General features: G+C 35.5%; 1 protein-coding gene across 1 annotated transcript in view; it reads left to right on the forward strand.

The window, feature by feature from the left end:
- SMC1B (structural maintenance of chromosomes 1B) overlaps window positions 1-17,119 on the forward strand; it is an 85,924-nt gene that overhangs the window by 46,334 nt on the left and 22,471 nt on the right. The window contains exons 12-15 of the mRNA XM_065887293.1: window positions 3,056-3,202; window positions 13,698-13,835; window positions 14,133-14,249; window positions 15,685-15,791. Of these exons, the coding sequence (XP_065743365.1) occupies window positions 3,056-3,202; window positions 13,698-13,835; window positions 14,133-14,249; window positions 15,685-15,791 (509 nt within the window). The remainder of the gene's footprint in view (window positions 1-3,055; window positions 3,203-13,697; window positions 13,836-14,132; window positions 14,250-15,684; window positions 15,792-17,119) is intronic.

Below are 17,119 nucleotides of genomic sequence, written 5' to 3' on the forward strand. Positions count from 1 at the left end.
GTAAATGGTTGCCATGACAACAGCAGCAGCCAACCAAGCAATGAAAGTAAAAAGAGTCTCAGAACACCGTTTGTCCCTCTGATCTGAGACAGGAAGTTGACTTGCCCAAGTATGGCTGGGAAGAGAGAGTTGGCATTAGAACACCATGTGTAGTATTATGACAGATTCTTAGCTCAAAGTTCTCAATACACTTCTCTCTCTTCTCTCCAAGCCAGCCCATGGATTCTTTTCCTTTGTGTTACATTTGGCTTTTACATATCGGAAACACAAGTTAATAAATGTTCATTTTGGGAAAAAGAGCTCAAAAAGGAAAATAACCATCCCTAACATGTCCTCTAGAATAGAGTTGCCAGATAAAATGTTTGGACATACATTTAAAAGTTATTTGTTGTTTATGTGAAATTCAAATTTACCTGGGCATCCTGTATTCCTATTTGCTAAGTCTGGCAACCATACCCTAGAAAGATCTAGTGAGTATTGTGGTATATATGCCATATATTTGATAATCAGCTGTATTACTCTTAACCTTTATAGGTATTGGTGTATGTATAATTGAGTCTTTACTATGAGATCAAAATATATTTACTTAACTTCACTTTTTTTAATGGTATCACTTTTATATTTTAATTTAATCTAGAATTCATTTTAATATGTATTATTAGATGTAAGTATTAGCTTTTTCCCCCTAAATGGTTAATTACCGGTCCCAACATCATATATTGAATAATTTTTCTTCTTCCTACTTATTTGATTGAATTTACTGATTTCTCATCAGAGTCTAAATTATTTATACTTTGTTCTTTTTTCACCTAGTTTAATGTGTTATCTCTAATTATTATTTGTAGCTATCTTATTGTATATTTATCTTTATTATAATCTATAAAAGAATAATTTCTTTTAGGAAATAGTCAAGACATACATTATAAATAAGTAAACTATTAGCCCACAAGCACTGTAAAATCATCATGTATAAAACTACACTCAGGTTCTTCTTTCTAGATCTTGATCCCTCTCCTGTGTTCTTCAATTCTTAGTACCACTATTCTAACCAATGAAATTCTGTTTTCTCCTCATGGATTTCCTTGTAACCTCTACAATTCCCAAGGTTTTCTGATTATACCACCTAAATATTTCTCAAATCTTTTTCCTTTTCTTCACTGTAGGTATTGGCTGATTTCATACCATCACCTCTGGCTTCACTTGGACCACCCCATTTTCTAGATACTTGCCAGATTGGTGTACTTAAAGTTCATATCTGACCATTTCACTCTCCTGTTTGCTGTTAGACTGTTCAGTGCTAATCCCCCAGCCCCCTCCACAAGCCCCATCAGTCCTCATTTGTATTTGATCCACATTCTTCCTGTGATGACATACTGAGAACTCTGTGATCTGCCCTGTCTACCAGCCTCATTCTTTCCCTTCTTTCTTGAAATACAGACACATAGCTAGAGCTCTAGGAGTCGTCTTGGACTACAGAATGACTTGAGATTGTCATAAAAGAAACACTGACACACACATCAGTAGTGACACACTGTAGATGTAAAGTAAGCTTTATTTAGAACAAATTAAAAGCAGAGAAGCAGTGGAGCCTGTGTATTTCCTCAGCTTTCATTCCACAGAGGTGGGCTTTGGCCAGGCAGAAACAGCATGAGCTAAAAGTGTTCCAGGAGGGGGAAGCTGCCTCCATACCACTTTATATTTTTATGGGGAGGTCAGAGGAGTAAGCTGATCACGTAACAGTGGGCTTCCTGGTCAAGGAAGCTGCTTTCCAGACCAACCAGAGCTTATCTACAGGAGTTCAGTTTCCATGCCATGGCTGTTGGTATCCAGTAGAGACCTAGTGTCCTTCCAAAGTTCAGACCTGATGAGAAAACTCATTGCCAAGCTAACCGTTGGGAGGGGAGGGAGCCCCAAGGGCCTTCCAGAAAATAAGAAACCTGTCTCCCTTGAGGAGTAATCCAAGTACTAAGGATGGTAGAGCAATATTATAGGAGTCTTTTTTTGTTAACTATGCAGCCACCATACATACGCTGGAATGTTTACCTCTGTAATTGCAAGAGAGAAATAAACTAAGTTTTCAGTTAAATATAATTAATCTACTTCTAACTAGTACCTCTGATAAGATACAGTGAAAGCCTTCAACTCCACTGGAAGCCTTCTGTGAACCTTCCAGGCTGGGTTGGAGCACCCAAGTTTTAAGCTTCCAGATTACTCTATGTTTTTATTGTCTCATACTTTACATTGTACTGATATGTTTATATGTTTCTTTTTCCTACCAGCATGGCTCCCTAAGGGTCACTACCATATTTCACTCCCTTTTGGTCACTCCAGTCCCCAGTATAGAATGTTTCAAACACAGCAGCCACAAAGAGAATGTTTGACTGAATGCAGGAATGAATGAGATTCCTGTCAGCTTTTTTTAAAAATTAGTTCACATTACGTGGTTTTAGTCCTCCAGAAGCTGTCTCCTCTGCTTTGACTAATTAATTAGAAACATTCGCAGAACACTGAGAATTGCTTTCATTTATTCTATAAAGCATATGGTTACTCATAGGACTATAAACTTGAAGCTATTTTATACCTTTGACTCCATTTAAGTTTTTTTCTTGGTCCCAGTTTCATATTCATTTTAGAGAATGTGATATTTTTGATATCCTGAAGTAACTAAGACTGTTTTCATTAGTATGTCTTTGACATGTGATGTCAGATTCTTTAAAATACAGTATTATATAATACAAACTATGAGATATTAAATACAAATACTCCTGGTTTTTTCTTCTCAATATTGAATATGTTTAGAACTAATATATAATTTTATTTTGAAATTTTTAAATTGCTGCTAATCTGTTGCCTAGAATTGTTTGGGCCTTAGCAAAACAGGGTTTTGTATTTGAGTTTGTTGGCTGGTGTCCCTCATAAGCTAATTATCTTATTAGTGGAGTTCAGTAAGTAGTTTTTCTCATCTACAAAGTCTCAGCTGTGAAAGTTGTCATATTACGTTCTGTTTTTATCTTTATGTACATTTCTCCAAGGTAAAATATTTTTAATTTTACAGACAGTAGCTCTTGATGGAACGTTATTTTTAAAATCTGGAGTCATCTCTGGAGGGTCAAGTGACTTAAAATACAAGGCTAGATGCTGGGATGAGAAAGAATTAAAGAATTTAAGAGACAGGAGAACTCAACTAATCCAAGAATTAAAGGTAAATCCATGTTGTAAAAATTGTAGAATACCAAGTAGAGTAATTGTGTTTTTAAGCTAATTTCTTGGGTAATAAAAGTACCATGCCTATAGTTTAAAAGATTCAAATATGCAGAATGGAATAAAGTAAAAAATAAAAATCTTTCCCTTACCCATCCTTACATCTCAGTGGTATTTGTTAAACATAGTTTGATACATAATCTCCAGAAACGTACTCTGTGTATGCAAGCATATGTGTTATTTTTCTGATTTGTTTTATTATAGACTTTTGCTATTGATGGTATTTGCAGCAAGCTTTTTCACTGAATACCATAACGTGGACATGTTTTCATTTTAGCATATAGAGAACCACTTTATTTTTAATGAATCCTGCCTGGCGTTTCATTATATAGATTTTGCTTATTTAACCAGAGTCTAAAAATGGACATTTGGTTTTTGCTATTACAAATGATGCAGCATTAAACTTTCTTTAGAGAGGGAAAATAACACAGTGCCTAAGAGTATAAATCCTATAGCCACACTGCCTTGAGTTTGAATCCTGACTCTGCCACTTACCAGCAGCAGTATGACCTTAGGCAACTTACCTTGCCCCTTTGTACCTTAATTTCCCATCTGTAAAATGGGGATAATAAAAGGACCTTCCTTGTAGAGTTATTTTAAAGATTAAATCAGATATTCCAGGTAAAATACTTGAAACAATGCCTGGCAAAAATCTAAGCATTATATAAATGTTTGTTGTTATATCTTTACTTGTACCTCTAAGATGATTTCCTACATGTGGAATTTCTGGGTCTAAGGATGTGTGTATTTAAAATGTTGCTAGATACAGCTAAGTTCCCATCAAAAGAAACCTGTAGTAGAGTGTGTATGTTCCTAGATTGCAACACTAGATACTAACAAATATTTTAATCTTTGCCAATCTGGTAAAGAAAAAAGTATAATCTCATTGTTTGAATATGCAATTCTTATAACTGAGGTTGAGCATTGACTCATGTATTTATTGGTTCTTTGTAATTTTTTTCTTCTGTGAACTTTTTTTAAAAATAAATTTATATTTGTTTATTTATTTATTTTTGGCTACGTTGGGTCTTCGTTGCTGCGTGCGGGCTTTCTCTAGTTGCAGCGAGCGGGGGCTACTCTTCATTGCAGTGCGCAGGCTTCTCACTGCAGTGGCTTCTCTTGTTCCAGAGCGCGGGCTCTAGGCACGTGGGCTTCAGTAGTTGTGGCACACGGGATCAGTAGTTGTGGCTCGCGGGCTCTAGAGCGCAGGCTCAGTAGTTGTGGCGCCAGGGCTTAGTTGCTCCATGGCATGTGGCATCTTCCCGGACCAGGGGTGGAACCCATGTCCCAGGCATTGGCAGGTGGATTCTTAACCACTGCGCCACTAGGGAAGTCCTCTTCTGTGAACTTCTTATTTATTTCCTGTGCATGTTTTTCTATTAGGTATTTGTTATTTTATTACCTACTTTAAGAATTATTTGTATTATAAATAAATTACCCTTTAGTCATGTATGTTGTAAATATATTCATGTTCATGTTTCAATATTTCATGTTGTAAATATATTCTGCCCATTTTTTTTTTTTTTTCTTGCGGTACACGGGCCTCTCACTGTCGTGGTCTCTCCCGTTGCGGAGCACAGGCTCCGGACGCGCAGGCCCAGCGGCCATGGCTCACGGGCCCAACCGCTCCACGGCATGTGGGATCCTCCCGGACCAGGGCACAAACCTGTGTCCCCTGCATTGGCAGGCAGACTCTCAACCACTGCACCACCAGGGAAGCCCCGTAAATATATTCTCTATTCAACTTTTTTTGTCGGCTATATTGAAATGTAATTTATATACAATAATGGTCACCAATTTTAAGTGTATGATTCAATAAGTTTTGACCAATGTATGTAGTCGTGTAACCACCACCAAAATCATGATATAGCACATTTTCATAACCCTCCAAAATTCCTTTGGGCTCCTTTGTAGTCATTACCCTCCCCTGGACCCTCTGGACCCTGGCAACCCAATCTACTTTCTATCATTGTAGCTTTTTCTGACTTAGAATTTCATATAAATGGAATCATACAGTAAGTAGTCTTTTGTGTTATGCTTTCTTCATTTAACCTAATGCTTTTGAAATTCATATTGTGTGTATCAAAAGTTTATTCCTTTTTACCATTCAGTATCTGTTTGACATTTGACCTTGTTTTATCACACATGTATTTTTAATCTTTATGTAGCCAAATTTATTAATCTTTTATAATTTCTGGATTTCAGTGTCATGCTCAGAAAGACCTTATTCTTTCTGAAAATGACAAAAGAAATTCAATAATGCTTCCTTCCGAAGTATCATTTGTTGAATATTGTAATCCCACACACACACTTACTTGAAATGTCAACTTTAACAGATACTAAGTCAGTAGAATGCTTTTAGATTATTTATTTTTCCTATTTAGCTTTCTTCTTTTGTGTATACAAATGACCAGTTTTTGATTCAAGGAGATATTCTGGCAAGGTTACTCCGCTAATTTTAATCTTTCTCTGTAAGCATAAGACTGTAAATTATGTTTTGATCTAAGTAAGATATATAAATAAATATTCAGCTTCTAAAGATTTTACAAATTTAGGCCTAGGCACAGAGAAAGTTCTAGGAAGGTGGCAACTTGAAATGAATCTGGCTTCCTATCCATGTTTATACTAAGCTCTTTACCTGTGTGTCTCACCTGAACCTAGTGGGGAGTTGGGTGCAAATGATGTCTTGGGTTCTGGGGGAGGCCACCAGGAGAAGCTGATGCAGGGCTTCTGTTGATGTTTGAAGAGTGCTGGGAGAAGAATCAGGACATAGGGGAATCCTGGGGGGAGGTTAAATATTTGTCCCATGTGAATATGCGTAGTCTTGAACCCCATGAAGCTAAATATTAGTAGGTTGTGGCCTCCCTATTCCTGAGTTTGGGAGAGGCCAAAGAGACCAGAGAGACGTCTTTCCCTCCGTCTCAGAGTGGGACACTGACAGTTTTCTGTTGTAATTGCTGGCCTTTGGGTGTAGAGACTGTTTGTGGGGCAGCTGCCATTTAGGATAGCTTAATACCCAGACCTGATCCTCAGTAGGGAAAGAAATGCACAAATGCATTTGAGGTGTTCCAGGAGCCATCAACACTTGAACAAAAAAGTAGCAGTAAGGAAATGCAATGTAGTGTCAACCCTCTCTCTGTCCCCACACACAAAAAAAGACTTTCTGGCACTAATAAATGTATTTCTAAACTATAGAATGCTGTAGATGGATTGAGGGATGGGATTGCCATTATTGAGAACCAAATTAATAACCTGGAAGACCAAGTGGAACAGTATCTCAATGAGGGGGAAAAATCACAAAGCTAGGCAAATCATGAGAAAAATAGAGACTTTAAGAGAATAATAAGTTTCAGAAAGAGGAAGGGGAGCACAGAGGAGAGGAAATAATTAAACAAAAAAGAAGAAATGTCTCTAACTGAGGATCCACCTTAATTTACCAATTGAAAGGACACACGCAGTTCCATGTAGGTTTAATGAGAAAAGGCACACATTAATACAGAAGTCCTAGGTTTTAGAGGCAAGGCGAAAATACGAAAATACGCCACCCCCCTTTAAAAAATATTCCTTGTATTTTTTTTTTTTAAATCAAGCTCGTATCCGACTACAAAACTAGATGAGACTGGAATAAAAGCTATAGGCAACTGAGGGAAAAGGGCTACATCCCAAGATATCATTTACCTTTCAGGAATCTGCAGATAAGCAGATTCAGAGATAATGTCATGCACATACTCCATGTGACAAAAATACCAGAGAAAGTACTCTAAGCAACACATGGATTAGAACAGACCTAATTATAATAAATGAATAGTGCTAAACTAACTCAGCAAAACCTGGGAACTAGAGATGGAGACAGAAGTAAATATGTTCCAGAGGTCTTATCTGTGAGGAGATGAAGAGGTAAGAATATTCTAAAGATTGTATCTTGGCGGGACTAGAGTGTTTAGAAGTACACTAACACAGGAACAAATAACAAAAATAATGCATGAAAAGAATAAAAGATAAAAAGTAAGATGGAGGAAATAAAATTTTTGTTTATTAGTTATTACAGTAAACATGAGTGGATTTAAGTTTCCCATTAAAAGACCAAGATCATCATAGCTTAAAATAAGGCAAAACTCAGCTAAATGTCATTTGTAAGAAATTGTCTTAAAATTGAATGTTGAAAATTATGGGATGAACACCTGGCAAATGCAAACAAAAAAGAACAGGAGTGACAATATCAGACAATGTGAACTTTAAGGTTAAAAATCCTCACCTATAGTAAGCTTTCAATAAATATTTATTGAATGAATTGAATAAAGAAGGACATTATATATTAAAAAACAAGATTTCCATTTTAAACCTCTTTGCAGCACATAGTACCTAAATATTTAAAGCAAGGATAGTTAATAAAAATGAAATTATAGTGAAACATTTCACTGTATGTCTTTCAAAACTAGACAGATCTAGTAGACAAAAACAGTAACTTAGAGGAATTGGTAATACAATCAATAAGCTTAAATCCAGATTCTATTTCTAACACTTATTAGCAGTGTGACTCTGAGTAAGTTACTTAAATGCTTTTATGCTTTAATTTTCTCATCAATAATAATGGGGATAATAATAGTACCTATTTCATAGCATTGTTAAGAGGATTAAGTAGGTTAATGTAAACTTTACAAAACAATAAGTGCTCAATAAATGTGAGATATTATTTAAAATAACTGTGAAACACTAAAAACTGATCATATGCTTGTCCACAATGGAAACTTCAATCGTTTTTTTTAAAGTAGAGATTTTTATACGTCATCTTGATCATAATTTAATGAAATAGAAATAGTGACCCAAAAAATCTTGGTCTACATAAAAATTCAGAAACGTACTTGTAGATAGTTTGGGGATCAAACAAGTAATCAAGAAGAAAGTTACAAAATGTCTTGAAAATGGTGAATACAAAATCTTTGAGATACAGTAAAGCTATATCAAAAGGAAAATACCTTCATTATTAAAGAAGAAAGATGAAATATAAGGGAATTTATTACTTTAAGAAATTAGAACCACCACAAAATAAACAACAATAACGGAAATTTTTAAAGCTGCAATTAACTAAATAGAAAACTCCAAATAGAAAAGGGAAAAATGAATCTAAAGCTGGTTCTTTTGAAAGACTAATAAAATAGATAAACTCTTTGCAACTCTAATGAAGCGAAGAAAAGTTAGAAGTAATCATGTACAGATCAGGAATGAGAAAATTAAAATAATTTTAAGAGAATCTTACAAGCAAATAAGTATATAGTAAAAAAAATTGAAAATCTGTAAGGATGATGTTCAGAAAAATATAAATTGCCAAGATCGACCAAGAAAAAAAGTGGAACATTTGAAAAATGAGGCAGTGGCAGGCAGTGGTGTAGTTGGTTGGCCCAGTACCTATCCACAACCTTTTCCTTCCTTGCTTGCCTCTATTGTAGAATCATAAAAAACTAAAGCAACTTGATTTCCCAACGTTCCTTGTAGCTAGTGGTGGCCCTGTGGCAGTTTTGGAGATATAAATGGGAATGTTGGTATTATCTTTTGCATTTTCTTCTTCCTGACTGGAACGCATTCAGGAGGCTTGGAGATGCATCAGCAGTTTGGCACCAAGAGATAGCAAGCTTGAGTATAAAAACCATTGTATTAAGAAGCTGAAAGTTGACGCCATTGTTGAGGAGCTGCGTCACTGTAGACTGCTTTTGTGTGAGGAAAAAAAAAAAAAAACCACACATTTTTTTAAGCCATGGTTAGTTGAATGATCTCTCATTGAAAAAAGACTCCAGGAATGTAAAATAGTGCAGCAGCTATGGAAAAGAGTGTGGTGGCTACTCAGGAAATTAAAAATAGAATTATTGTATGATCCAGCAATTCTGCTTCTGGGTATATACCCCAAGGAATTGAAAGCAGGGTCTGGAATAATACCTGTACAGCCATGTTTATAACAGCATTATTCACAATAGCCAAAAAGTAGAAGCAACCCAAGTGTTCATCAGCAGATGAGTGGATAAACAAAATATGGTCTATACATATAATGGAATATTATTCAGCCTTAAAAAGGGAGGAAATTCTAACACGTGCTACAAAATGGATGACTCTTGAAGATGTTAGCTATGTGAAATAAGCAAGTCACAAAAAGACAAATATTGTATGATTCTACTACTTACATGAGGTACCTAGAGTAGTCTCATAGAGACAGAAAAGTAGAATGATGGTTGCCAGGGCCTGGGGGGGTTAGAATGGGGGGTTGTTTCGTGGGTCTAGTTTTAAGTTTTGCAAGGTGAAAAGAGTTCTGGAAATTGGTTGCACAGCAATGCAAATGTGCTTAAACACTATTGAACTGTACACTTTAAAATGATAAAGATGGTAAATTTTATGTATATTTTGCCACAATTAAAAAAGAAAAAGACTGGGACCAGATGGGTTTATAGCTCAGTTCTGTCTAATATAATTCTAATGTTACATAAGCCATTCTAGATCATAGAAAAAGATGGAAACTTCTCAGTTTATTTACTAAAGGTAGTATAACTTTTTAAAATATAAATTTATTATTTATTTTTTACTTTTGGCTGCGTTGGGTCTTCATTGCTGTATGTGGGCCTTCTCTAGTTGCGGCGAGCGGGGGCTACTCTTCGCTTTTGTTGCGGTATGTGGGCTTCTCATTGCGGTGCTTCTCTTGTTGTGGAACAGGGACTCTAGGTGCGCGGGCTTCAGTAGCTGTGGCGCATGGGCTCAGTAGTTGTGGCTCGCAGGCTCTGGCGCATGGGCTCAGTAGTTGTGGCTCGCAGGCTCTAGAGTGCACACTCAGTAGTTGTGGCACATGGGCTTAGTTGCTCCACAGCATATGGGATCTTCTCGGACCAGGGCTTGAACCTGTGTCCCCCCGCATTGGCCTGCGGATTCTTAACCACTGCGCCACCAGGGAAGCCCCAGTATAACTTTAATATCAAATATTATAAAGATACTACAAAAAATAAAACTAAAGACTGGCTTCCCTTGTGAGTATAAATATGTAATTTCTAAATTAAATATTACTATAGAGAATTTAGCAATGTAGTAAAAGAAAAATACGTCTGCTGAATGGAATTTGTTCTAAGAATACATGGGTATTTCAGTATTAAGTGATCGATCAACATAATCCATTACATTAACAAATTAAAGGCAGGAGAAAAATCATATGATCATACATAAAAAGGCATTTGATAAAATTCAGCAGCTAGTCCTAATTAAAGTTCTAAGTAGAAGAGTAATTGGTGGAAATCACTTCAATAAAATAAAAAATAGCTCTTACCCAAAACTAACAGAAATAATTGCTAAATGGTAAAACATGAAAACTGTTTTAGTTAAAATCAGGAAGTAGAGATATGGGCTATCACTGTTATTATTTAACATGATCTTAGAAGTTATATTAAATATAGTTAGTCACAAAATTAAATAATTTGTATAAATTTTTGAAAAGAGAAAAATTGACTTTTTGCTGATAATAAGACTGTAGTTTAAAAACTACTAGATTTAATAAGATAATGGAAGGGCTATATAAATAAAACTGTGTAGTTTTTCTCTGTACTATCAAAAAGCATCTAAAAAGGGAATAATAGGAATAGGAATTCCTGCTCACAATAGGAATAAAGATAAGTATAAAGGCACAGTAACTATTAGAAAAATAAATCTTACTGAAGGACAAAACAACTGAAAGGAAGGACACGCTATATTCTTGGGTTAGAAGTCCTCCAATTAATATAACTTGAATGCAAGTTCAATTAAAATATTACCAAGAGGGCTTCCCTGGTGGCGCAGTGGTTGAGAATCTGCCTGCCAATGCAGGGGACACAGGTTCTATCCCTGGTCTGGGAGGATCCCACATGCCGCGGAGCAACTAGGCCCGTGAGCCACAATTGCTGAGTTGAGAATCTGCCTGCCAATGCAGGGGACACAGGTTCTATCCCTGGTCTGGGAGGATCCCACATGCCGCGGAGCAACTAAGCCCGTGAGCCACAATTGCTGAGCCTGTGCGTCTGGAGCCTGTGCTCCGCAACAAGAGAGGCCGCAATAGTGAGAGGCCCGCGCACCGCGATGAAGAGTGGCCCCCGCTTGCCGCAACTAGAGAAAGCCCTCGCACAGAAATGAAGACCCAACACAGCCATAAATTAATTTTAAAAAAAAAAGGAGAACAGACCACTCAAAAGTCATAAGGAGAGTGTGCTTCCTTTAAAATATATATATGTGTGTGTGTGTGTGTATATCTATATATATATATATATATATATATATAGATATACACACACACACACACATATATATATTACCAAGCGGGGGGACTTCCCTGGTGGTGCAGTGGTTAAGAATCCGCCTGACAGTGCAGGGGACACAGGATCAATCCCTGGTCCGGGAAAATCCCACATGCTGCAGAGCAACTAAGCCGGTGAGCCACAACTACAGAGCCTACATGCTGCAACGACTGAAGCCCACGCACCTAAAGCCTGTGCTCTGCAACAAGAGAAGCCACAGCAATAAGAAGCCCACACACCGCAACGAAGTGTAGCCCCTGCTTGCCGCAACTAGAGAAAGCCCAGGCATAGCAACGAAGACCCAATGCAGCCAAAAATCAATCAATAAATAAATTTAAAAAATTTTAAAAACTTACCAAGAGGACTTCCCTGGCCTGCCAATGCAGGGGACAGGGGTTCGATCCTTGGTCCAGGAAGATCCACATGCCGTGGAGCAACTAAGCCCGTGCGCCACAACTGCTGAGCCTGCGCTCCGCAACAAGAGAAGCCACTGCAATGAGAAGCCTGCACACCGCAACAAAGATTAGCCCCTGCTCGCGCAACTAGAGAAAAGCCCACGCAGCACCAAAGACAAAATGCAGTTAAAAAAAAAAAAAAATATATATATATATATATATATAAAACCAAGAATTTTTTATTTGATAAAATGATCCTCTGATTCTTACAAATGAAGAATTTCCTGAGACTAGTCAAAAAATAGGTATAACAAAAGAGAGTGTGGTAGAATTTGTGGTAGTATTCTGTATGTTACCAGCATACAGAATACTATGAAAAGCCATTGTAACCAAGCTGAGGTAGTATTGGCATAGGAATGGGCAGATTAATGAAAAAGAATAAGGACTTCAGAAATAGGGCCCAGTATATGTGATAATTTAATATACAACTAAAATGATGTTTTAGTTTGGTGGGAAAAGGTTATTTAGTAAATGGTATTGGCACATCTAGGGAAAGTAATTTTGTGCCCCATAATACGACATATAAAAATAAATTCCAGATAGATTGAAAACTTGAATTAAAAAATATTTTAAATGAGGATACATTTTTTTTTAAGTTTAAAATGAAGACTATAGGTTCTGCAGTATCAAAGAACTCTATAAATGACTTGAAAAAGACATGATAGAAACATCTGGGCAAAGGATAAGAGTAGTCAGTTCATAGAAGAAATCCATATGGCTAGTAAGCATGAAAAAATGCTCAATATAGAATATAGTACTCAGGGGAACACAAATTAAATTAGTGTTACTTCAGACATATCAGTAAGACTTGGGAAAAATGTATATGCTGGTAGAGTTGTAAAGAAACACATACTCATAACGTTATTTATAGAAATGTGAATTGTAGCCTTTGGGAAAGCAGTTGGTACCAGCTAGTATAATAAAACATGAATACCTTTGACCCATTAAGCTCACTCTGGGGAATCTATTGCATGGAAATAAAAACACCAATATTTAAGGGTATACATACAAGTATGTTATTGCAGCTCTGTTTGTGTTGGCAAAAACCTGGAAACCAAGTGAATGCCCATCATTACGAGAAGAATTAAATAATTTTGTTCAGTCATTAAAAGACTGAATTTAGAGCTTTATCAGTTGACCTTTGTGAGTAACTGAATGAGAAAAGCAGGAGGCAGAAAAGCATGTTTAATGTGATTCCAAATTTGTAAAACAAGACTGAAAAAAACAACATATATAGGTGAGTATGTATACACATGTTTTCATATACGGACTTGGAGTAGAAACACAGAAGAACATATACTAGCGAGTTAATTTGGTTGAGTAATAGGGTGGGTGAAGGGAGAAGGAAATGGATGAGGCAAGACAAAGATGCACTAAAAACAAGGCAACACATATCATATGATCTCATTTATGCCATTTTTGTGCCTTGGGTGGAACATGCACTCCCCATTCCTCATTTTCATGCCCATTTCCTGTTAGGAAGATAGTTAGGTTTTTGAGGATGTTGTATGGCATCTTGGTTACTCCAGATGACTTATGTACTTAATTGCCCAGTATCAGAAGAAGGGCAGGTGGAGTGTGGACGCGGTTATATGTAAAAAGCAGTGAATTATGACATATGAAAGCACTGTGAAAAGTAGAAGTGTTGTCTGTTATAAAATATTTTTATATTTCCCTTCCTTTTTAGGATTTAATGAAGACACTTCGCAAGGAAGCAGATTTGAAACAAATACAGACTCTAGTACAAGGAACTCATACACGACTCAAATATTCGCAAAGTGAACTAGAAATAATCAAAAAGAAGCACCTTGCTGCTTTTTACCAGGTAACATAGACTTACATAAAATTTGATGGAAATTAGAACCAGGACATAGAATTTCAGGAATTACATTTATAAAACACCATGTAGTTTTTATACTTTTCCCCATGATTGAGGTATATTATAGTTCTTTAAGTTACTTTATTTTTATGGTTGTTAATGTTGTTATCCAGTTGTACCTGAATTTACCTTATCTCACAGATTCTCTTTTTATTCAGAAAGATACCTATCATGTTTTTGGCTTCACTATATAAAGCTAAAATGGCCATGTTAAAAAGACATTTTTTTCTCTTTTGTAATCAGGAACAATCTCAGCTACAAAGTGAATTGCTAAATATTGAGTCTCAATGTACTATGTTGAGTGAAGGAATCAAAGAACGGCAACGAAGAATTGAGGAATTTGAAGGAAAGATACATAAGGTTATGAATGCTATATTACTACTAAATGGCATGTGGAATATAGCTCTAGACCAGATACCAAATTTAGGGCTTCTTCAATATGTGCTAAAGCAAAGTTTGATAAATGCTAAGTTCTATTGGTTTGCCAAATTAATTTCCTTGTGTTTTTTTGAGAACCACTATTGCTAATCTCAAGAGAAAATGACTAGTAGTATACATTGTTATTCTCTTCAGCTCTCCAGCCTCTCCTTGTCCATTGTAAAATTTGCAGCCACTTTCTTTCTCTCACTGCCCTTAACACCAAGAAGGAAAGAACTTTGTCATTTGTGTCATCTTTTAAGGTTGCGTATTCACTCAGTAATTTTTTCTTGAACATTTATTATATGCCAGGCACAGTTGCTTGGCTCCGGGGCACCAAAGATATGATCATCTATCCTCTGCTTATAAAGTGACAGACACTTTCTGGTTTAATTCATTCCGCTGTTGCTTATCTCTGATCCTTAAAAAGTTGTTTGTCACACCATCACTCAATAACTTTCACCCATTGCCTCTGGTTCTGCCTTTTACCACTTGATTTGAAACTACACTTATGTTGACCCTTAATTATCTCTTTTCCAGGTTAAATACCCCTAATTCCCTAGTTATTTACATTTACTATGGCTCTAAGACCAATTCTGGTAACCAGCCTTTGGGTACTCTGTTATTTGTCAATGCCCAGAACAAAAAATAATGTAAAAATACTATCTGACCAGTTCAGAGTACCCTGGAACTCTGCACATAGAACTATTAACTTTCCATGGCTTGGATTATCTACTTATACAGTTTATAGCTTACTGTTGTGTCAGTCATATCACTTTCATATTTAATTTATATTAAACTGAAATCTGAAAGTTTTTAAACATGTCCTGTTGTTAAAACAAGTCTCTCTTATCCTATAATAGTACATAAATGCAGGGCTTTAAAAATATTAATGTTAAATGTTATTTTGTTAGATATGGCTCATTCTAGTTTTTCCAAGTGTTTTGAGTCTTAATTCTATGCTTCAGTCCTCTTGGTTTTACACTGCTTAAGACTCAAATATAAAGAGTATTACTCAAATATAAAGTATTACTCAAATATAAAGAATATTTTATGTATTTATGTAGAATGTTATATTTTGGTGAATGAAATACTTCCGATTTTGTATTAAACACTTCATAGGGGCAAAACACTTAAAAGGCCAGCTATGAGCTTTCTTACTTAGTTTTCAAAATAAGAAATTTGAAAATAGGTAAGTGTAGTTTATGGAGTTAAAGAAAGAGAAAGCACTGACTTTTCAGAGTACAGTCATGCTTGTTGGGATTAGTCTTTGGCCTAATCCAGGAAAATCTTGGTGGGAAAAACGTAGATTTAAGCATTGTCTATGTATTTTCTTAAAATTAATTATTAAACCACTTGGTTTAAAATAATTTAAAAGGTTGAAGATGATATTTTTCAACACTTCTGTGAAGAAATTGGTGTAGAAAATATTCGTGAATTTGAGAACAGACATGTTAAACGGCAACAAGAAATTGATCAAAAAAGGTATTTTTATTAAAAGATGTTGGTAAGCAGTTACTTATATATAAATGTAACTATTATTTCATAATTTAAAGGAATTTGCCTGAGGTAGTCTTCATTTCAGTTTGTCGAAAAATAGCTAGTAATCATTCCTATTTTAATAAAGAGATCTAATTCTTTTATTCCACAATTTTTTAAAGAGAGGAAGCACAAATATACAAAATAAGAGAATGGGGAAATAATTACGCAGTGGTTATTAAAATTTATTTAGTTTTCTGTAAATATCCATATATGGATGAAATTGTGTAGCCTTTCTATAAACAAACTACCAGGGAGACAATATATTAGGTGGAAATATCCCAATTATAGTAGAGAGGAAAAAGGTAAAATACTTGCTACTTAGAAATAAACTAAGATGTGAAAGCAATATATAAAGAAACCTTCAAACAAGACTGAGAATTATATACAGAAATGTTAATTAAAAGGAAAGGCAAACTAGTTCTTTCATAGGAAGACTCAATGTTGTAAAGAAGTTGGTATTCCCTAATTTAATCTATAGTGTACTTTAAATATCATCTCAATACATGTATGGACAAGATTTTTTTTAACTGGATAAGGTGATTCTAGAGTTCACATTCAGAACTAGTTAAGAAAAATATGAGAAAGGACTAGAACTCCCAGATTTTAAAGCATAGTATAAAGCTATCTTAATTAAATCTTGAGGTACTGGCTCACAAACAGAGTCCAGAAATATACTCAGATCTATAAGGGAAATTTGATTTAAAATAAAGGTGCATTTCATCAGTGGAGAAAAGATATACTTTTCAGTAACTCAGTTGGAATACATTTGTTAGCATCCTGGAAAAAAACCTGCTTGGATCCCTACATCATTCCTTAGACTCAGATTTTAATTCCAGCTGAATCAAATATTTTAATGTAAGTAAAAGGAAAGCATAAAAATATTACTAGAATAAGTCATAAGAAAATTATAAAAAATAGATTAGGGAAGTCTTTCAGTATGACAGACCCCAGAAGCCATAAAAGAAAAGGTTGATAAACTGCAAATGTATAGAAATTTAAAAACAATTTTTGCATGGCAAAAGCATCTTGAAGAAAATGAGAAGACATGACAATAAGGGGGAAAATATACATACACATACATGTTTATATGTTCCTTTCCAATTAGTATGCCTTCTATTTTCTTGTCCTATTGCACGAGCAAGGCCCTCCAGTACAGTACTGAATAAAAGTGGTGAGAGTGGACATCCTGCCTTATTCCCAGTCTTAGGGGCAAAGCATTAAGTCTTTAACGTTTAGGTATGATATTAACTTTAAGGTGCCCTTTAGCAGAT

This window comes from Phocoena phocoena, chromosome 11 (genome assembly GCF_963924675.1).
Source record: "Phocoena phocoena chromosome 11, mPhoPho1.1, whole genome shotgun sequence".
NCBI classification, from domain to species: Eukaryota; Metazoa; Chordata; class Mammalia; order Artiodactyla; family Phocoenidae; genus Phocoena; species Phocoena phocoena.